Raw genomic sequence first — 23,283 nt, 5'->3', positions numbered from 1 at the left:
AAATCTATTTCCTATTATTCTTTTCCGCTACTTAAAGTTCAGTGAGACATTAATTGAAACTTACACGGTGTATTTAAAAAGTACTAAGTTCAAAACTATGGCGGATAGATTCCGTGTCTTTATCACAAAAAGATTACAATATATTGCTAACAAAAACAAAACACTAACAGCAAATTCAAAAAACACAAAAAACAACAAGAAAACCAAGCCTCACAGAGCCAATAGTAAAATAGGTAGGAAACCACTACGCTATCATTCTCACCACACGGCACGGTCGGTCAGTCAGTCCACCAGTGCCAGCCCGCCACGATGGGCGCCGACAAGCCCAACGGCGTGGTCAACTACTGCCGGAGACCACCACACAGACCCTTCTTCCAGAGGATCCAGTATGGCATCTGGAATCCAGAGGAAAGGACTTTTTTGGGAAGGACTGGACATCGATGGGGTGAGTTGGAAACTTTTGTGAATTAGGATTTTTTTGGAAAGGTTTATTGAAAAATTTTATGAAAAGGAAACTTAACTGTCGTTTCCTTTTTTTTACCATTATACCTACGGTAAAAAATACGGTATATTACAAGTTTAGACATATCAAGATTTCGGATTAATCGTTTATTAGACAGATATATTTTTCTAGTTTATAACAAAGCTCACTTTAGACCATGACTGAATACATTTCGTAAAAAAAAAATTAAAGCTTGCAACCAACTTCGCATATTCATATTTAAGTTGTTGCGCTTATCAACAGGTGGAATAAAAGTGAATAGATTTTAAGATTTCGGATCCAATAATCCTTAAACTAAAAGCACTTTTTATGCTGACTGTAAAATTGAGATATTGTATTCAGGCCAAAGGCTTTTGATTGATCTAGTACACCTTTTGTAACTTAAAACACACTTTTCTCAGCAATGATTACGACACTCCGGCTTTCTCACAAACAAGTCTTTGTTATATTAGAAATTACAATTGTTAAAGCACATGCGGGTATTTGGAAAACGTGTCTCCTTTCCATATTGCAATGGGCAACGTGTCACAGGTTTGATTTCCAGATGAGACAGCAACTCAAACCAATCAACAAAAGTTATTCCAAGTTAAAACAATCCGTTTGTCGTCGGGATTTTTAGGTATACTTATATTTTTTTCTTATGTGAGAAAAGACTATCAATAAATTAAGAAGTTCTCCGAAATGACTGACGTCACACATCTAACCATCCTATTACGTCACTGGCAGGAAATGACGAAGTAACGCCATTACGTTTATATTACTGTCTACTATCCGAAGCACAAAAAAAAGTGACTGTAAATTGTTTTCTGGTCAAAGTTACCTGCCAGTTTTCAGGGCGATAACTATTTCAGTTGTCTCGAAACAGATGTCCGGCGGTGAGCCTTATAATCTTAACTTAATACTTCTATTGTAAACCTAAATCGGTCATCAACTTGGTAGAGAGCCTTGCATGGAGGTATTAGGGCTGGCAAAGGGAAGCAAAAATCTGAATCTAGAACATCAGTGACCCGCAGGTTTTGGTGCTACTTGAATGATACAGCTATTTCATTTTGATATTAAACAGAATCATGGATTCAAATCTTGTGAATTCAAGGTGTTGGAGTATATGTATCTCTATTATTTTTTGTAAGTATATTAAACAGTTCGACCGTTTAACAGTTGATCGTTGACGCTGGTCGTTGTCATTTATGATGAAGAGTAAAGTCATGCATTCTTTAGAAATTTACCATCAAGTTAACTATAACACTGCATCGTTGGCTCAAAACTTGACAAAAGAATTTTATATCAACTAAATAATTCAACAATCTATTTACTAAAATGCTCTTTGCTGTGGGTTCAAATCCACTTTTTTACCATCAAAGCGACAGACGCTAAAATTTTAACGGCTTGCGAATATTGCACTCTTTATATAGAACGATATAATGTATCTAAAACATAGTTTAATATTAAAAAGAACTCATATAAACATTGGTCAAGGCTGCCGCGAGTTCACTACGTTGAAGTTATAAATCTGTTCGGATTGTTTATTTGTTATAATTTCTAGTCTCACGTGTGGGATTTAGACTAGATTAATATTAGATATCTAGTGTAAAAACCCCATGGAATAATGTTTAAAACTTGCAATGATCACGTAAAAGTTTGTTGCAGAAATTAGTCACAGTTTCTTATTATCTTCTGTATGGTTAAGGTTGAAATTGATGTCTTTAAAGTGTAATGAAAGGGCTTTCGATTTGACAACCAGTTTATGAAGATTTTTTATTGAACTAAAATTTGTTGTGCTTTTAAGACCGGGGCCCACGATTTTTTTGCCTTCTGAAGCATGGAGATGCTTATACCGTCAAAGATAAGTGATCTACTTCAGGTTAGGATAATGACCATACGTTCATTTTGGAGCCTTAAACAATAGATTACTGACTTCTTTGATTGTTTACACAATATCTAGCTTCAAGGCATCGTTTGATTACTTACATATGAAATCAATGGGACTTCACATTTAGTAGCTATGAAGCTGAAATAAACAATGAAGCAGTTTAGCTCAAATTACCTTGTTGCTCCTCCAATAACATCCTTCGTTCTGTAACTTGCAATAATTACCCCTTATGTCTTTATTTATTGTTCCACGCACCTTACTGGTTTACCTACATGATCGCATTCTTCTTCTTCTTTGACTAAGTACAAACAAGTAGATCTATTAAATGAAAATACAATTCGAGAAATCGTACAATTTGCGAATATTTGTACTTCCTCTTATATTACGCATAGCTCGTAAATCCTGGCAGCTCAGTGGTTAGAGTGCAGTGTTATGATTCACAAGCTATTTTAGATTTGATCCCATCGTGAGCGTTGAAATCGCTTTGATATCGATTGGTTGACGAGAGTTATATGTGGTTCTGTTTCGTACTGGATTTTCCAATTGCAGATGGTTTTTTTTGTAATTGATATGTCAGGAAAAGTAGATAATGAAGAAGTGTGCGAGTATATTAACTAACACACACTTTCACATACATATGCGGCCATATGAAACTAAGACGCGGGAAAATTAAGAAATAAGCCTTGTTAGGACATCCCTAGGCCTTATTTGGGCTACCCACCTTAGAATAGTTCTATCCATATTGGTTGAAATGTTACCATAATAATCCAGTGATGTATCAAAGTTATTGGTTTTAAATGCATTAAACAAAAGTCTTTATGTAAAGCTAATCTCAAAACTGCTTCCGAAAAGGACCTATTAAACCACCCACTTCTGCGAGTCAAGAAATTGCCTTCTGATGAACTTTAATTAACTGAAATTCCTTTTTTTGTAAAATTTTCGCTATCTCTTGAAGTCATCAATATCTTTATGAGCAAATGTAGTGTCGCGTGTTTCGTTGTCGTAAGTAATGACTGTTGATAGCGTCAGGGCAATTACTGTCCCATCGGGAGGCAAATAAACTGACTGTCAATGTGTTGCTAGGTTATTGTTTGTGACGTTACTTCAATTATTTCATGATAGATATGTTGGAAAAATTATCACATCGAAGTGTGGATAGCTAGTTAAATAATTCTGAAGAAATCGCTTTAGAAAATACTTTGTCCAAAGTAGCCTAGATGATTGTGTAGTAAGTGGCTTTTCAGTGGTATTAGGATTAATCGTGTCTGCGTATTTAAGATAAAATGAGAAAGTCTTGACGTCTTAACCTACATGCCAAACGGGCTGTTGATTATTAAGGCTCTATCTTTTATGGGGAAAATTCACGTCGAGAAAGTAAGGACTTTGGTATGAAAAGCGCCACTTTCCATTTAATTACTCATCAAACTCATGTCAAAGAATTTTCACATCAATTTCCACTCTATTTTTAAGCCGACAAGGTTCAAATCAATCCAGCATCAATCAAATACGTACATCAAACATATCTTCAAAGATGATCACGATGACGTGTGTACATTCACGCCATGATACTTCAAGGGTACGGCAGAATCGCAAGCCGCGTCACGCACTAAACTATCCGCAAATAGAGGCCGACCTTCGGTATGTGTGTAGTTATGTGTGTGTAGTTATGTGTGTGCAGTTATTTGGTGCAAGGTTGGGGTAGTAACAGAACTCATTTATACTGGTTATTGGTGGCTATGGAGTTCAATAAGGTTGTAGAAACTGGTATTAACTATCTCTTTAACTTTGTGGTATAAACTATAACTTTTGTATGTATAAAAGTTTTCTGAGAAAGGCTTAATCGTTTAGAATGATTAAACGATATCAATATTTAAACAGTCTTTGAGGTAAATCTAGGATTTTGGTTTGGGAAGTTTGAGCTGTATTATTCTTTTTGCATGAGGTAGCAGTCCAGAATGATGAAGTTTATACTGTTAAAGTCTTACGTTGCTTTTGTTGTGTAGGATCTCGCTACAAAATAATCTTATTTAAAACCTTTTTTTGGTATGACAAATGCATTTCTGCAAGCTCTGCCCCAGGGACGAAGTAGGGGTATGTCGGGTTCTCTCGCCGGCAAGGCATTTCGACTTAAATTGGGTAAAACGAGTAGAAACCAGACGGTGTTCCTTGGACGGTCACCGTCTTCAGTGGCTAGGACGCGGTACTTCCAATCGGATACTCCGCATCCCAATACTGTTAAAGGGATGATATATCTGATATTGTACAGTCAGCTCCAAAAGTAACTGATCAAATTCAATCTTTTGAAACCCTATATACTGAAGTGTGCACATTATTCTATGGAAAAAAAATTTGCCATTGATTGAAATGTTTAATTCTAACTCAGTCTACCTGATTTTGTTGGGGAATAACGTGCACACTTCAGTATATTATCATTTAGTATAGGGTTTCAAATGATTGCGAATGATCAGCTACTTTTGGAGCTGACTGTACATACCCGTGTTATGTTCAAAAATGTCAGCCAAAAGCAATATATAAAACATAATAGAGAATATGAACCTTACGGAATAAAAAGCCAGCCAGTTTCTTATTATTATAGGTAAAAGATGATTAGATACACATAGAAACACTATGAATGTTCAATACCTATGCGAAAAATAGCTACTGTTTATGTATTGCGGTCGATTACTCTACGCTTCACAGAAATATTGTTTTATCGTACAAATCGTTACCTGATTGTTGAAGAATATTTTAAGACGGTTTATTTGTTTGCTTATGAATACTTCTTTATTCTGGGATGAGCAAAAATGCCTGTAGATATTTTTATTCTTTTGAATTTGATCAAAGCTTTCACCTATGTAGCACAAGTTTTAATATTATACACTTAATTCTCCAGTAAAGTGTTTGTTTGATATAATATCATACCTGCAGTACCCAAAGGTGTAAGCAGAGGTGTATGAAATAGGTACATCTATGTTTCGCCATTGATGAAATTAGTCAGTCAATTCAGGGCGAGCCTATACCCATATACGGGGTGCATAGGTTTACCCGAAAGCGGATTCAAACCCGAAAACTTGTGATTAGCAGTCGGATGTCTAGAACTTTATGGCAGTCTTTATAAACTTAACAAACTCAGAAATGTATAAAACATCATACAAATAAATTCGCAAAATACATAGGTATTTATAAAAGACATATTAAACCTTACCAAGTGTATTGAACTTCGCAAAACAACCACGGGTGTCGTCTTTAATTTACTATAGATGGAAAAACCCACGAGACGCGGAGTTTTCCACCCTGTCCTTTCCCCCGGCGTCGCTCCACATCGATACCTCGTACATGTAAGTGTTATATTACGCAGGGCTGTGACAACACTTCAGATAAAATTACTTTTGCTTAGGTACTATTTGTTTGTATGTATGTGTGTTGTTTAGATGCGGTGAAATTGGGGCATTTAACTTGTCGAAAATGTGATCGGGTCGCATTACCTGCAGTTCAATTTCTGGGGCTAGTTGACTAAAACTCATATTTGATTTTTAATATTAAATGGAGCTATTTATTGTGCCTAATCTGTAACTCACATACCATTTCTAAAATGTACACGACCCGTAAATGATTAGTGGTTCAAGTAACCTATAAGAGGATATTTAACTGAATGACAGTCGCTTGGAAGTATTTATTAAGCTTCTACGTGCTTTAGAGTAGGTTTCAATAAAGGTTCTATTTGGTCAAGTTAGCAATGATAAGACCATGTTAGACACCTTGAACATTTATAACACTAGATTGACCGCTAACTATGCGATTTTAATAAAGTTCAAAAAACGCATTGAAACCGCTTAATACCTAGAGAATCGTGCTAAAAATCGGCTGTTAGTTTACTCTCAGTTCAAACACTATGGTTTATCGTTTACTCTATGCTTTTGTAAAACGTATACAACAGTTATTTATCACCGCACTGAAAGAAAACAGTTCCTAGCTCGGAGTTTATGAGAATACCGATATATCTATGTAGTAGTCTAGCGATTTTAATGTTACTATGGAAGAGATAAAAGGTACATTCTAATCTACAACTATAATAAGTATATTTGGGGGGTGAACATTAATTTTGTCAAATACAAGTATTACAACTCTTGTACTAAGAATGCTCTTGTATTTCAGTCTTATAAACGCACAAACAATGGATTCTTGCATACATAGATTTGATCCGCGTGATAAACGAATTTTTTAACCCTTCGTGTGGTAACAGACGCTTTTCCTTCTTAATCACTATAAAACTACGAACACAGAATGTCGCCGCGTTTTGGCTTAACTTTACGTTGCTTTACACTTCATAAAAACTCTTTGGGAAGGTGGTCTTTAACGCTGCAGGTGGTGGTGCGAGGCCTTTGAGCGGTTTCAACAACTTTGACACCAGATTAACCTCTAACTATACGATGAATGAATGAATGTATAATATGTTGGAGATGGTGTGACAGAATTTCTGCTGATCCAAGACTCATGGTATCCAGTCCGTTCCTGACATCCTTGGTAGTAAAGTGAGGCGGTAAAGTAAACAGTCCGTGACCGGCTTCGTGTGCGGCTATTCCGAGCTCACTCCTCGCCGAACTCATTGTTTGTTTACTGCAAAAACCACGGCGTTTCGCCAGTTATAGATGCCTTTTAATGTGGTTTCCTATTAAAATCATGGCAGTTTTTTGCGAAAGTAAAGTGAGACAAGAATGACCTGTAATTTGGGATTAAAGGGTGGGTGTCAACTTGAAAGATTTTTGTAAATTTTTCAAGTTGTCACCCACTCTTGGTATGAATATATGCCCGGGGGCAGACACTCCTTACAGCCAAACTCATAACATCTTAATCTCTAACTATCCCTTTGCCAGAGACTAGTTTTCTCATAACTTACAGTTAGTAAATTATGTAGCACAATATCTATTCTTGTTCTGATAAGCAATCTATTACCGTAGACAATGGTAGCGGCCTCTCCACTCCATAGGTACATTAAATTATTTCAACATAATTTATAAGGTAATCTATAAAAGGAACCAGAAGTCAGACTTCATCTTATTTCAGCACTGACTATCTACTCAAAGTTTTTTGAAAACCTTCAAAATGTAAAAAAGAAATGTCTGACATTCGTACAGGCAGCCCTAGCGTCATAGGGAGTATTTCAGAATGTACTTGGGCCGGCTTATTACGCGTCTATGGTGAATGCATTAATTTTATAGCCATCCACAGTACTTTACTGCGTCTGCCAACAGTTTCAGACACACAAATATTCATGCTATTACAATTGTGTAGGTACAAAACTACTAACAATTTTAGGCACGGCTTAATATAAAAGTTTGTCGAAATTTTAATATTTCTTGAAGTTTAGTACTCAAGTAGTTAAGATTTGATTACCTTTTTGAGCTCGGAAATCCCTTTCCCGCTGATAACGTAAAACTATAGACACGAATTGCGCTTATAATACACTAAAAATAATTATAAAACCAATTTTATACATTATGTCAATTAACTGCACACTAATGCTGATTTAAAATGCGAGATTGATTAAGTATAATTTTAAATAATATTAATGTAGTTCAAAACTTATAAATACGTAAAAAATCCTTCCAACTAAAAGAGTTTCCATTTCATCGTTTATGATTTCTCATGTCGATGAGTCACTTTTTTCCTCGAAATATTCTATAGCTATATATTCAGTTTATAACTTTATAGCCGCTTCCAATAGTGTAGGTAGTGTGGATATATAGATATTGTTATTATAGCATCATTCCGTCAGATCTGGGTTATGGTAATACAAGCGAAATGGTTCGCTGGTAGAATATTTTCAGCCTAGCAACAGTATCTTATGTTCTGAACGAAATAGGGCTGAGTAAATGTAAGTTCTTTTCTGAAAATAACTATTGTAGATATGGCTGTTACCGTGCTAAAAGTTTACTGTGATCTTTCTGACGGCTTTTTCTCAAGGAACATTATAGATTCACGAATAGTTGTTTCGGGTTTCGTTGTACTTTGAGTCCGTTGTTTGTTTGTTTGTAAAAGTCCCCGCGACACAAGAGCAATTCTTAGTTCGGAAGCCTTTCAAAAAAAGTGTAATGCATGCATACGTAATTGGAGCTGCTTAAATGCTAAATAAATACTTCGCCACCATCCATTTACCACTCATATAAGGTGGTAATCAACAAGTACATAATAATGTCTTCTGTCAACAAATCTCATTAAAGTACCCACAAGACACTTAGCATAAGCATTAGTATTGTTTGAATGTCAATTTGTTATACAATCGTGTTAAAGAAATTGTCCTACTAGGTTTCTTTGTCTTGTATAATAACCTTACAAAAACAGTTGTTTTTATATTTTTATACTCCTACTAGCTGACACGGCAAACGTTGTTTTGCCATAAAAATTAAATTAAAAAACATTGTCCAGCGGACAAAATTGTGAATCTAAACCATTCGCAGATCCCTTGAACACACACAAAAAATCTCATTAAAATCGGTCCAGTCGTTTAAAAGAGAAGATCAGTGACATACACACTTACAGAAGAATTATATATTTGAAGATTTACATAAATTAGGTTATTAATTTGACCTACACAGATTAGTCCTAGGTCATTAAATCTAATGTTAATATATCCATCTTTTCAATCTCTTCCACGTTCATCTTTTGATTCTTGTAGATTCTACTGCGCTTAAGGTGCTGCGGTTTTAGATCGGCCATTGCACCAGTATCTCGTGTTCAGTGGTCTCTCTCAAATAAATGTGCCTGAATTGAAATTCTGAATGCTTATAGCTTAGAAGATGAATTCATAGATTTCTGTCCATTTGAGAGGCACGTAAAAATTGTCCTCTATCTAAAACAGTTCAGTTCTCAGAGTAATTAAATAAAGAGTACATGTTTATTGCGCCTGCGTTTGGCAATTCACCCGTTTAACATGGACCTATCGTTTCTAATATAAATGTATGTGTTGTTTCAGGGGTGATAGGTCTCATCTACCTGGTGATGTACATCTGCATCATCATCTTCTTCTCCATCTGCATGACTGGACTCATGGCCACCATGGACGACAAGATCCCTTACTTTACATTAGCCGACTCTATCATAGGTAAGTATCATATTTAACTTACTTTTTTTACATCCACTGCAAGACGAGATGTCTTTTTATCTCTGGTAAAGGCTAGCCCTGATGAGGTAAAAAATGGCCCTTTGTTAGCTTATTACTACAAACTATATTGCAGTTTTTCAGGCATCCGATTTTTCTTGTCTTATGACAAGTTAGTAGACATTTCATATCAGTTAAAAATGTGTCTCAAAAATGTTGATAAGTTGGTAATGATTCGTTAACTTGTAAAAATAGTGGTCACAATTATTAAATTTTGGTAACTTAAATTTTTCACTATCATTCACGTGGTGTTCACCTATCTTTCCAGGTGCTAACCCAGGCATGGGTCACAGACCGCTGTTGTTTGAAGAAGGAGCACTGATCTGGTATAACGCAAACAATGCGACGCAGGTCAAGAAATATGTTGATAATATTGAAGAGTTTCTAGCACGTAAGTATATCAAAATATCACTTTTATACTCCTGCAGTAGAACTAACCTGCCCCGTATGAACTGTCACATCTTTATGTGTAGACCTTGGTTCATACTCTTTTCAAGTTTTTTTAGTGTTTATCATATACTAAACTCTGATTTCTGGGACCAACTTAGTTATTGAACTTTTGATTAATATCATTCAACTTTTGGTAGTATTTGTATATTATATCGGTTGCAAAGAAATCTGAATGCATTAAAACTTTTTCTGATTATTTCAACATTAGAAAATACTACATATTAGCACTTGTGAAACATAGGATATTTTGCCATTATTAAGTAGTAGGTACATGGAACCCTCAGTTAAACTCTTCCCCATGCTTCCAGCCTACCACAACAAGAGCCTGTTAATCAACCAGGGTGTGAACCAGCGCGTGTGCGGTGACGTGAAGCCGCCGCGGGCCGAGGTGTGCGACTTCAACACAACCAACTTCGGACCCTGCTCCAGGGAGAACAACTACGGTTACGCGAATAAAACACCTTGTCTTATTATCAAGTTAAATAGGGTAAGTTGTTGAAACGTAATTGTATGTTGCCTAAACTATGCTCCTGCCATTTCAAACGTGCGAACTAAGTCATGTCATTTTATCGGAGTTTCTCGCTCGCACATTCCTATGATTCTTTTGATTATGAAGTAGTTCGTACGTTTGTAGCGGCCTAGTAGAGTATAGATAAGCATTCGAGTAATGAAATTTTTTGTATAGTTCATTCTGTAAAAAACTTTCGTCAGTACCTTATGCATAGGTAATCAAACATGGTTACTACTCAAACAATGTCAAGTGGTTACTACTCTTTTCTTATTTGGCCCTAGACAGATTTATTTCCTTCGCCGGGGGCTGAAAAAACAGAAAATACTACGGAGACTACTTGTTTTGAATAACTTTTGAGCACCAGATCTTCCATAGCAATAGAGCCTGACAAAAGCTGGCAAGCTTGAAATTGCTATGTTTTAAGGTTTATAATTACATAATTATTGCGGTATATTACAGTTATACGATTGGAACCCGGACTTCTACGACGATCCCGGCGACCTGCCGCCCGACATGCCGCCTGACATCAAGAATTACATTAACAATGCTACTGCACAAGAAGTAAGTAGACCTTATCTTTAGAAGAAAAATTAGGCGTTAGGCGGTTGATTTTGTTTGAAGCTAATTCATCGGTCAATGTGGCGCTGTTGTTAACGTTGGCCAGGCCACAGCAACTTTTGAGAATGAAAAAACGCTTGTAGAATACACATACACGGGTGTTTTTAGTACACTTACTCAGAGGATCAATTATCTAGTTGGCGCCGGGTGGCTTTACTAACTTCTTACATAATCTTCTAACAACAAGTCTGATTAAAATTCATGTTATGTTAACCATAATTATCTTATCCAGACCTCTGACAACAAACTGCATTTAAAATCAAAATGATTTTCATTTACAGCGTCGTAAAGTTTGGTTATCGTGTAAGGGCGAGCGGCCAGCTGACGTGGAGGCACTGGGTCCTCTCAAGTACTATCCGTATCCTGGTCTGCCTGAGACCTACTTCCCGTATGACAACACTCCTGGCTACCTCAGTCCTTTAGTCGCCGTGCAGTTAACCAAGCCTAAACGTAAGGAAACTTATTATATTTTAACTCGGTTCTTTCTGCTTGTTTTAACTCAATTTTGGGGCACATTATACTAGCTCTATGTGATGGTTAGAGAATTATTCGTTAGCCACAAACCAGACACGTCATTAACTTGTGGTTTGCTTATTGATTCCGACGAAAACATTTTAGTCTCGGGAAAGAGCCTCAGGAGTACCGTGACTTGCATTTTGTTTTGCCGCTGACGTGATTAAAATATATACTATATACACATAATAACAATCCAAATGGTTCCTTTTAGTCAGGAAAAACTATCTTAAGTTTTGAGATTTCATTGCTTTAGCCCCGTTTGCATTGATAATAATCAATGTGTTAAAAGTTAAAAGCAAATAAGGTACCCGCGGGTATTAAGGCCTAGCTAAGGGAGATTTGTAATAAAATGAAGAATATCCAATATAATCAACCAGTTTTTATAATAATCAGTCATGTACTTATATTACTACCGAGTTTAAACAAAAAATAGCTTCTAAAGCTTAAAACTAAAACATTATATCACTTTTAAAAAAACTCTGTCTTTAGGCCTTATTATAATAGGGTAGGGTAAAAAGGCCTATACTATAAACTATTCAAAAATCAACTTAAACTAAGTAAATTAGTATTCTTGACATCAATAATCATTAACATAAGGCAATAGAAAGCATAGTAGTCTTAATAAATAAAAAAAATGTCCTTATTCGCATCCATCAGGACATTGAAAATCATCAGTATATTCTGCAGTCAAACCGACACATTCTTCGTGGTACCACTTAGAGCATCGCGAACATTACCTCATAGCATCATCCATTCTATCTTATTTGCAAGCATGACAGTACCGATCATTTTTTTTTTTTTTGTCAGATCGCCTTCTGACCACAATGCTCGTTTGGGAGGCATCGTGACTGTAAGCACTAAAAACAATAATACCTATATAAATTGAAAATATAAACTACGTATATACTACCACTAAAAAACATTTTAAAAACACGCTCCTACTTATATAGCAGTTAAAAAATAGGAGTATAATAAGGCCTATTGTAAAATTTTATAGGCCTTAATATCCGCCAACCACCTATTTACAGAAAAGAATAATAATATAATTTTTATAACTACAAGTCTCTTAAAACGGTAATTTACGGACAAGCATACATTAATTAATAAGCGGACAGTCAATACAGGTTTGTAAATATGATATTTTCTAAACAACTTACGTTTTACTAGAGTCAATTTTTATAATTCGTGCTGCTGAACCGCACTTCTGAATGATTTCGACGATATTTGCGGGAGGAGAAGTGCTAGAGTGCGTCCGCCACTTTGCAGCGACTTGTATACGCTCTGAGCTTGTGTGACAGTAATCTTGATCGTCAACTACTGTATTTCGTACGTTTTTTGTGATTTAGGCCTTATTACCCGACAGGCCTTAATACCCGCAGGTACCTTAATCATCACACAGATCATGAAATTTTCTTAAATTTTGTTTAACCTAATTCTTTCTTTATTTGCAGTGCATCAAATAATAAACATCCGTTGTCGTGCGTGGGCACGTAACATCCAGTTCACCGAGAGTTTGAAGGAGAGGCTCGGCTCCACTCATCTTGAGATCATGATTGACTGAACAGAGGACCAGTAGTTGTCGGTGCCAGGGGAGTGACAGCCATTGACAGGAAACATATATTTTTTAAACAGAGAGTACTTTTATAGTAACGAAGCACTTATATTTGAGAATTTGGTTCTTTCATAACAATGTAGCGCGATATCTTGCATTCGGTAGCTGATGATTGAGTTTTGATCAATACAGAAATATTTAAAGGGACAGAAAGCGGCTCTAGTGTTATCTGAAAAAACTAATTTGTGCCTAGTAATTTGAATGTGAAGTACTCGGTATTGATCAACGCATTGCTATCTCTGACTGTATGAAATTGCGCTACTGTACTCAATGTAACAGGAAAAAGTTGTTCTTATGCCTTTCAGTAAAAAGTACTAATGCATTTCGTTTTGTAACTTAACTTTGATTCTCAGGACTGTCTACGACCCTTTAATATGGCACTAGTAAATAAATGCCTTACCAACAAAGAATTTAAATAAATTATTAATTTAATAGAAGATCATAAGACTATTGATATCAATATTTTAACTATTTGCACAGGTATAAACAAATCGACGATATATACAAATCAAGAAAACCCTCAGGCAGTATGCTTGCCGTATGTGTGTGGCTAAAACGTCAATTTTGGACACAAGTATTAGTTTTTTTGAATATTTATCAAGCTGTGTGCTATAGTCTTCCTACTGTTTCGAAATAAGAGAATCGGTATGCATATTTTACACATATTTTAGAAGAATAGTCTTTTTAACTGTGCAAATAGTTAAGTAATATACCTCTGAATATATTGTAATTAGATATGTTGTGGTATTTTTGTAAATGAGTACTTAAATAGATCGTGATCTATGTCATGTGCATCGTTCTTTTATTTACCTCCACCTTTCTTATTTTTATACTGATCTATAATTAATATACCCTTGTATATCACATGAATAATGATCCCACTAATGCAGAAGTATTTCTATTACTAAACTAGCTGACCCGTGCGGCTCCGCTCGCGTGAATTTCGTACTGTTGCTTATTCGTTTGAGCACGCGAATTGCGAAGAACTCGATACACCTACACATCAAAATGCTAACAACTCTTTTGTCATCTAATGGTTATTTACGAAAGGGACCCGAAGGGCACGCAATGTGACACAGGCTCAGGTAGGCCTGATTTCCTGTGGTTACCTTCTTTTCCGCTCTCGTCTGTATCCGTACCAGTTTACAGTGTAAAATATAATACCTTATTATAGACTGACCATTGCTTACCCGTCTGGATTCAGAATATTATTACAGGTTCAGACAGACCTATCTGCGCCGGAGCTCTTCACACGCGTAATAATGTATACTTGCGATGATACGTCCGAAACCGCGTAACCCGTAATTATTTTTTATATATCATCCGTTGTTTATTTTTTAAAACTTACCACATAGTCTGTATGTTTCAAAGGTATTTTTTTTACAATAAAGCCATCAAAATAAATTAATTAGAAAAAACATGCTTTGTTTCGGGCTATAACGCCATCTATTGGTTGGTGCGAACAACAGGTATCGATACGGTAGGTGCCGCGTTAACTTTATGCGAATGTTGTGAAATGGATTGTAACGCCATCTATGGTTTCTATAGGGAAACGCAGGTTCAAACGATTTCAATTTTTTTCAATTTTCTAAAAATCTTTGAAATTTTATGCTATAAAAAGTATCCTAGAAATTGCTCCACTACTTATTCTATGCATATACCAAATTTCAGTGCATTCTATTCGGTAGTTTTTACGTGATAGCGACACATACAGACGGAGGACAGACAGACAGACAGACAGACAGAAAAGAAAATTATAAATTGCAGATTCGGTATCAGTATCCGTTGCTAAACATCCCCCATTGGTTTTTTTTTAAATATATTCAATGTACAGAATTGACCTCTCTACAGATTTATTATAAGTATAGATGGAGTTCGTATCGTTTGCGATCACCTTCTAAACTTGCGAAAAGAGTTATAAAGTCAATTCGTAATTAATGTCAAAATTATACTGGATGATTACTACCTGACCCTACAGGCAAAGACTTACATCAATATTATTATGTGTTATAGTTTATTTTCGTCATTTATATTACGTCATTTATGTATTTATGTAGCAAGGAGCAGCTTATTGCCTCAACAGACTGCAACCAAATTGAAGCTACAGTATAAATATTCCGATTAAAGTTATTTAATCCCAATAACATTTCGGCTGACCCAGGATTCGAACCCGAGAACAGATGCACCTATGGTAAAGGTATGGAAATAAATAAGCAAGTCTTGGTATAGATCTACATTTATTAAAATAAATTACAAATTAATCTCACTCATTTTATCAACACACACACAAATCGCCTTTCATAATGTTTCATTATTTAAACGTTTATTGTGCTGGAATATATTCAAATTATTTTGTATTTATTTAAACTACAACAATACATACATACATTATTATTTTCTTTTATCCGCATCGATTCTTCAGATTTAATACATAAATGTATTACTAAATGCACATTAACCTCAATTCTAGTATAATGGTAATTTCATATAAGTATATCTATATTGTTTAATGTTTCACACAAAATAATTTGAATTGAATCGATAACATGCCATACATATACCTACATACATCGAAAATATAAAATACATAGATATTCATACATAATTCATACTCATTCATAATCACTTCATCCAAGAGACAAACGAATGCATTTTTCCAGCAGACTTAAAACGATTTATGCTTTGAAATACCAGCTGTAATTTAACCCTAAAGCAAAGCTTAAAAGCTGTAATATGAGCCATTTTTAAAGTCATGTTATTTTCCCAAAATAATCTATGATCTACAGGTCCCACAATATCGGTTTGATTGGTCTTAGGAGCCGCATCGCTGGTCTCTTGTCTCCTCATTCACTCCACACAGAAGGTAGGTCTACTCGATCATGATCTCGATGTGCACGGCGCCCATGGCCTCGTGTCTGTCGTACTTAATGTTCCTCGCCCACGCACGACACTCTATGTTGATCAGCATGCCCGCTGAAAGAACAATTGAGAAGTGGTTAAAGAATGATGGTCTATAGAGAATATTCATCGGTATATCAGTGAATACCGAGTGCGTAAACGAACCGGTCTTAGCGTCAGCGTAAAAGAAGTGTTACATCTTTTGTATTGCCCCAAGTGTCTTTGAATAATTGGTGAACGTACGAATTAAAAACACTTTCTGTTTTAAAGCTGGTTAAATGCTAAGAAAACACTTAGTGACTAGCTCAGTGGTGGGTTTATTTCTGCATCTGATGCCTTTTCGAAAAGGCATTCCTTAAAAACTCTTTGCTAAAATTTCTCTTAAAATCCTTCCCAGTAATTTGTTACTTTTAGAACAAGATTGTTTCAGTTACCTAATATTCACCGAATCGTGTAAAACTGATCTGTAAACCGACTTACTCTTAGGCCTTTGCAAGTGCACAGCCACTAGTGGACTGAGGTACCCCTCCTGGTTGGTGAAGGGGAAGTAATAGCCAGGGAAGCCTCTGTTTGGCATGTACTGTACGGGTCCGATGTTCTCCCGGTCAGCTGGGTTCTCGCCCTGGCAGGATACCCACACCATGTTCAGCTGGAAAACAAAAAAAAAATATTGTTAGATCAATTTTAAGTTCATATTTATAGATTAAGGAGTGGAACGTTGTTCAGAGTCAATAAGGGAATACTTTATGACATGTGAAACTGAACTTTTACCTTTTCTGAACTTTGAAGATTATGTAGTTGAAAACTAATAAGAGGCTTGAAAGAGCAAGTTATTGTCATGTTGACGATAAACAACGACACAGAGGCTCCGTATTTGATGCCTATTTAAAATTGGGACTGCATCACTACTCCCGACCAGCTGGCCCCGACCGTGGGGATAAGTGGACGTTTTCCTCTACCTCCTCCTCACTGGTTAGGATGAGTGGAATTTAAATTCCAATTACTCACGTTGCAATCAATCAACCACTTGATACATGACTGCCAAGACTGGAATCAACGGTCCCACAACTTCAGAGACTATTTAGAAAAGTTAATATCCTCAAAGCTACTTACATAATTCTTATCATAAGCAGTAATATTCCTGATATGCTCCTTCAAATCTTCAGGCATTTCTGAAGGTAGACTGTCAGAGCTGTTGTAAAAGTGAGGTTTCCATCCGAAGATCTTGTTGAGCTTGAGGAAGATGCAAGGAGTGGACTTCTGGTAGGCAAAGTGGTTCTCCTCGATGCATGGACTCCAGGCACTGATGTCCACGTCACAGACCTTCCCGGCTGGAGCTGGGAGCTTGAAGTCACAGTTGTGGATGTTCTGACTTGCACCTGCTTTTTTGCCGTCGCGTTTGTACACTAGGGAAGAACGATGTAGTTATGGGTAATTTTGTTGTAGACATATTTAATATTTTTGATTAAAAATGTGTTTTATAAATTAGTGTTTGTGATTAATGAACATTTTCTTATTAAACTGTGTTAATGTCTGAAATCTTCGTGTGACTTATTATGATAATAATAAACTTTGTTGTATACGTATTTTGCGTTTAATTAACATGAAATATGTTATCGTAAAAGGCGGTTGTCATAATTATTAGTCATTACCAGAACCATTAGTCAGTCTTAAAATAAATTCTAAGAAGAAAAAGTAAACCTAACTAACCTGTTAAAAACTTAGACAATTCCTTAACCCAGAACTGATAACTGCCGGGGTCATTGCCCTTGTACCAGATGACGCTGCTAGCGACCTCTGGCGGCATGGGTCTGAACCCGAGGCCAGGGTTGGTGCCGATGATGCTGGCTTCCAGCTGCCACTTGGGCTGCCTCGCGTCCAGGAGTTGAAGAAAGGTCCACATGCAGATAGCGACGAGGATTGCCAACGCTGCGTAGAATATGAAGTAGAAGAGGGCGATTTTGGCTGAAAATACAAGGAAGGTTTTTATTTTCTTGCGATTAATAATTATAATTAATTAAAGATGAATTAATTATTAATGCCTCAGACTCATTGTGTGTCAATAATGCTGTAGCAAATCGATTGTCATCAGCAAAAAGCTACTTAACATCTATTACCATTCAGTATTTATTAATAAATAAATAAATTTAACCCTTTCATGTCCCACTGCTGGACATAGGTTTCCTCCCGTAATGAGGGATTTAATTAGTACCTCAAAAATAAAACTACAATCTAAAAGAAGCTAATGCAAATAAAGGTTATTGTTCACATAGAATGATTCTTTATGTTGATTTAATTTTGTGGTAGGACTTTCGAGTCAAATGGTGATCGAAATTAAATTAGATCCCACGCTTCTGGTAAAACGCTACTAAGAAGTACACTAAGTCCTTACGTGATCAGTTTTTGTAAGTAACTTTATGATAAAATAAAACGCCGATGATTTATTTGCGTAAATAGGCCTCATATTTCTACCTGTGGGAGGCTGGATGGTAAGAGAAACTCCTATGATTGTTTATTTAATTTATATTTAGACGATCATAACTGACAATATTCGTTAAAGAATTAGAAAGGAATGATCATAAGCCTATAAGTAAAATTGGCAACTTTAACAACCAAGTAGATCTTTCTAAGTTTAAGTTTTTTGAAAAATAATATGATAAAAGAGAGCTATTTAATTTACTACAGTGAATAAATAAAACTGTATATCAAATGTATCTTTCTCCAAAGGCCACGAACCGGCCGTGGTCCGGTTGTAACGAGCGCTGAGCAGTGGTCGGCGGCGTGCGCTCGCGCAGGATGCGCCAATGATCTCATTGAAGCATTTGAAGCAATCAGCCGCCGTCGCTTCCGTTCCACCGTCTTTATGTGCGTTATGTACGTTATGTAGTCTCCGGTATTCGTTGGTTTGCTTTTGACTCATAGTTGCTAAGTCTGATGAGGTACAAGGTGACGGGATTCATGGACTCCAAATTCCTGGTAATTTGTCTAATCCAGTAACTGTAGGTACTCTGAACAAATTTTCCTTGTCAGGTAACAATTACAATTATTGGATTTTTGTTATTGTCCATAATGCCTCGGCATTCATCTAAAACCTACTTTTTGCTACAGTTTACCGTAAAATATGATGAGACAGACAAATGGCCATTATAGTAAAATAATTCTTCAATTCGCACCAATGTTTTCGGAGATTAGCGCGTCCAACCAAACAAACTCTACAATTTTAATAGATATGCAAGATATTTCTCATCGAAAAGTTCGTCTGGGAGGAGCCCCTTGCCAAGCAGTGGGACGGGAGTAATCCAGTATTAACTTACACCAGCTGGCTCCAGTTCTTCCGAAGAACTGCTTGGTCTTGGGGTTCCAGACGAAGCGCTTGAACTTCTGCATGCCGGTGAGAGGCGCCTCCTTCTCGCGGTAGTACATGTTGAACCGCTCCAGGCTCGTCAGGTCTGACACACGCTTCTTCACCGTCATCTTGGATGGGTTACTGTTCCTGGGAGAAGTTAGGAGCTTTAGAATACGAATAAGTGACTTTTTATCGTATCTGAGAAGAAATTGTCGGGTATCCGACTGAATCGAGTACTATTTCCAGCGCCGGGACAAAAATGCTACTCGTAATTACTCCTGTCCATAAATTCTCAGTTTTAACCTGGAGTATGAGTATAAGGGTCGCAGATCTCAGCACCTGAGCCCTATGCCTGGCCCTTCTGTAGCGTCGGAAACACAAACTACCACTAAAAATAATATTAATGGGAGTAATGCGAAGTTGCTAATGCCCTCAGGCCATGAGGCAATTGTTTCTGTATTAGCTAAGTCCAGATAGACGTTAAATACAAATAGATTATATTAGATATATCAATCCAAAAACTAATATGCCAGCTGCATATAAAAAAGAAAAGAGAGTAGAGAATCTTTCATGTATATTCGGAAAGTTACTTGGTTAATATCCCGAAACTGAAGCGCAATTCTCTAGAGTCGGTACTGTCGAGTATCGAGAGTTTGATATTAATGTACTGCCAAAATAGTTTTTACGGATCCCGGTAGTGGCGCTAAATAGATTTTCGTGCAAAATTTCTTGATAGCTAGCCGGTTGTTGGTAGTCGATAGTAGTAGAGAATCGAGCTACTATGTGATAACTGCAGTTAGAACAAATCAGAGCATCCTGAATTCCTGACCTTCTAAACGATTAATGAATGAACTTCGAGGATAGGTCCTTACATTCTTAGGTCACTCAATTGCTCACGTGATACTTAACAAGCGGACCAGTAGGTACATGAAATATTAAAGTACTACCTACTATTGCACTTTTCATTCATGCTACCTACAGTAATTAGTTGCATCTGATTTGACCCCTTGAGTCGTTTAATAGCGTTTCGGACCGTGTAGCTGTTTGGTACGATTTTACATTGTAATTGTATCGCAGAATATGATACAAATAAAATTATACTAATGATGACTCTACTAAAGCTACTCTACAATTTACCAAAATTTGAGATGCAATTTTTACGCTATGGGGTTAAGTTACAACTAACTAACTAAAAATATCTTATCAATTGCTAAGATTTATGCAAATCAAGAGAAGATAGATACGCAGTTGAAGATGACTGATCTTAATAACAAAAAAGTGAGTGAGAGAGTTAAAAGTGGTAGTTACGTCATGTTTAAGGCAGCTTGAACAATTTTGGCACCATTTTAACCACTATCCATACGACGAATGAATGAATCAAGAAAAGAAGTAAATACTAATTATTATTTTTGAAATGAGTATACCAGATGAACATAGCCTAAGCCGGCAATGCCGTAACACAACGAGAGTATTAGATTTAACAATCCTACCCACCTAACAACTACACCAAATTGAAATTGGCACTACAATAAAACCACTCAACTCAAACTACGGGTTCCCTATTCTACATCATCGAATAGGAAACCGGTTTAGAGAAGAACATAGTAACTACAATACATTAACTCTTTAAAAACCAATTATGAACTCTGAAATAACCAAGTAAAACCTTTTTGCAGATTCTTCTTTTCTAGAATATTTAAGATGAATTCAACAATTACAATCAACTGTGGCATCTCTACTGTGTCGTAGTAACTTTACTTATACATTATTTAATTACAGATATGTTTGATTTCAATGATAAAGTGCTACTAACCAAGACTTGCATCAACAATTTTGATTTATATTAAATTATACATACATACATTTACCAAATACAATTCCCAGTAAAAATAAAATACCTAAATTTTTCAGTTGGTAAAGTTAGCATTGCAAAGTAAAGATGCCACAGTTGACGGTACTAAAGATCACAAAAGGCACATAAATACGAGGCAAATTAAACCTTACATTTTATATAAATAAAGTAGATAATAGTGAAAATATTTTCTTACCTATGTCCACCTGGAGTGAGTCCTGCGGTATCGGCAGGAGGGTGTACGCGCTGCTGAGCGCACGGCAACTGCGCCCGCGCATCGGACCTCGACGCAGGATAATAGGTCCACCAATGTTAGATAGAACCATTCAATAATACGGTCTATTGGTCTTATTGTGGAGTTTACTATGTGTTATTTAACTTTTAGTCGTGAAAACTATTTGAAATAAAAATATTTGCTTTAATATGAATTTTTGAAGACTCTCACGAAATTGTCGGCTGCTTTTCTTATCATTGTTTTAATCAATAGTTTTTGGCCGAACGATTAGGTTAGTTGTCTGAATAGATCAATAAAAAATAATTGTAACTTACTCATTAGTAGCTCTAAAATTAAAATGTTTTCATTTGTACCTAAATATCTAAAGATGTCTGTCAATCACAGATCTAAACCAATGCAAAGATATCAGGGCACAACTGCGGTGAATGTGTTGTCATTTGAGATCCAGATAGATGAAGATCGATGATACTAGCTTCTTTCTAACCATTATTCTCTAAGCGGCTAAAGTTGAGATAAACCTTTGTACGGGTTAGCTAGTTTATCATAAAGACGTAAAGAGAAGCTCACTACCTGCCTACTTGCGTTATTATATACAAAATCTAGTCCACCAATCTTCATACCTTCCTTTACACAATACGTAGTAGTAACTAGGGAGTAAGGAGGTCAACCCAGCTTTCGATATCTAGGCAAACTGATTTGAATTTTACGACCTGCGCGGGGTGCTGTACATTTGTTACGAGTAAAAGGTTTTTCTTTTGAATTGAAATGAAAATATATTTCAGTTACGTCAGATTGACTATTTACAGATGGACTCGTATGAATGTACATAATTATCATTGTCCAGCGAAGCCTTTTCCTTGAACTTGCACTGGACAATCGAAACGTTTTTTTACGTTTTGTTTTACAAATGCCTGTGTTTTATAGATACGCTAGTTTTAAGCCTAATATGACAAGTTGAATAATATAGTCATGTTGTGTAAGCACGGATCTTTTACATCCTACGCAAGTCAAACCTAGGTAACACATTAACGACTTCGAATAAATATGTTTAAAACTGGATTATTTGAATATTTTTAAAACAATTCTTAGAGGAATAATACTCTAAATAACTGTCTCTGTGGCGCGGTCGGTAGTATATGCGACTGCGGTGCGAGAGGTCTCGGGTTCGAATCCTGGGTCGGGCCAAAAAGTCTTTTCCGAGATTTTCTGTTAAGAATTTCTTAGAGATTGCCCGGAGTTAGGAAGTTGAGGTCGAAGACCTCCGTGCCTCGGAGAGCGCGTAAATCCGTCGGTCCTGCGCCTGACCTCTCACTGGTCGTGTCGGTTATCCGTCCCACCAAACTATGAGAGTGATGGAATAGAGAGTGTACCTGTGTATTGTGCACACACTTGGATACTATAAACAAAGTCCTGCACAGATGGCCAGTTTCAATGAAACTGACCGCCGTAGCCGTATATCGGCTAGGACATTATTATTATTACTCTAAATTGCACTTTTCCAACGTGCAGAACAAAAGGCTTAACCCTTCTTCAATTCCATAACCCCAGCAGCTGGACAGTAATGAATTAAAATGACTGCAGGCAAAGTTCTCTTTGGTTTGGGACACAAAACAGTGTTACAGTGTGACATGTCACCGTCCAAGCCGCCCCTCACTGGGTAATAACTACGTCTGTTATGATCACGAGTAAGTTAGACTGCGATGATTCGCCACAA

At 36.4% G+C, this 23,283-nt stretch overlaps 2 protein-coding genes across 2 annotated transcripts; one reads left to right on the top strand and one right to left on the bottom strand.

Annotated features, from left to right (window-relative positions):
- The first annotated feature begins 271 nt into the window (after nucleotides 1-271).
- On the top strand, nucleotides 272-14,030 carry LOC142987156 (sodium/potassium-transporting ATPase subunit beta-2-like). The gene is made up of 7 exons (XM_076135726.1): nucleotides 272-445; nucleotides 9,346-9,474; nucleotides 9,800-9,922; nucleotides 10,290-10,468; nucleotides 10,952-11,053; nucleotides 11,392-11,560; nucleotides 13,078-14,030. Exons 1-7 carry the CDS (start codon nucleotides 310-312, stop codon nucleotides 13,185-13,187), a joined length of 948 nt encoding a protein of 315 aa, XP_075991841.1. The 5' UTR covers nucleotides 272-309; the 3' UTR covers nucleotides 13,188-14,030.
- Nucleotides 14,031-15,458: 1,428 nt separating this feature from the next.
- On the bottom strand, nucleotides 15,459-21,629 carry LOC142987155 (sodium/potassium-transporting ATPase subunit beta-2-like). Its single transcript, XM_076135725.1, has 6 exons — nucleotides 21,531-21,629; nucleotides 19,451-19,629; nucleotides 17,847-18,101; nucleotides 17,250-17,542; nucleotides 16,617-16,785; nucleotides 15,459-16,211 (listed from the first exon to the last, which is right to left on the bottom strand). Exons 2-6 carry the CDS (start codon nucleotides 19,608-19,610, stop codon nucleotides 16,108-16,110), a joined length of 981 nt encoding a protein of 326 aa, XP_075991840.1. The 5' UTR covers nucleotides 19,611-19,629; nucleotides 21,531-21,629; the 3' UTR covers nucleotides 15,459-16,107.
- Nucleotides 21,630-23,283: the final 1,654 nt, after the last annotated feature.

Source organism: Anticarsia gemmatalis, chromosome 3 (assembly GCF_050436995.1).
Source record: "Anticarsia gemmatalis isolate Benzon Research Colony breed Stoneville strain chromosome 3, ilAntGemm2 primary, whole genome shotgun sequence".
In the NCBI taxonomy this organism is placed as follows: domain Eukaryota; kingdom Metazoa; phylum Arthropoda; class Insecta; order Lepidoptera; family Erebidae; genus Anticarsia; species Anticarsia gemmatalis.
Note: the sequence above shows the minus strand (reverse complement) of the source record. Positions and strands in the feature narration are given on the sequence as shown.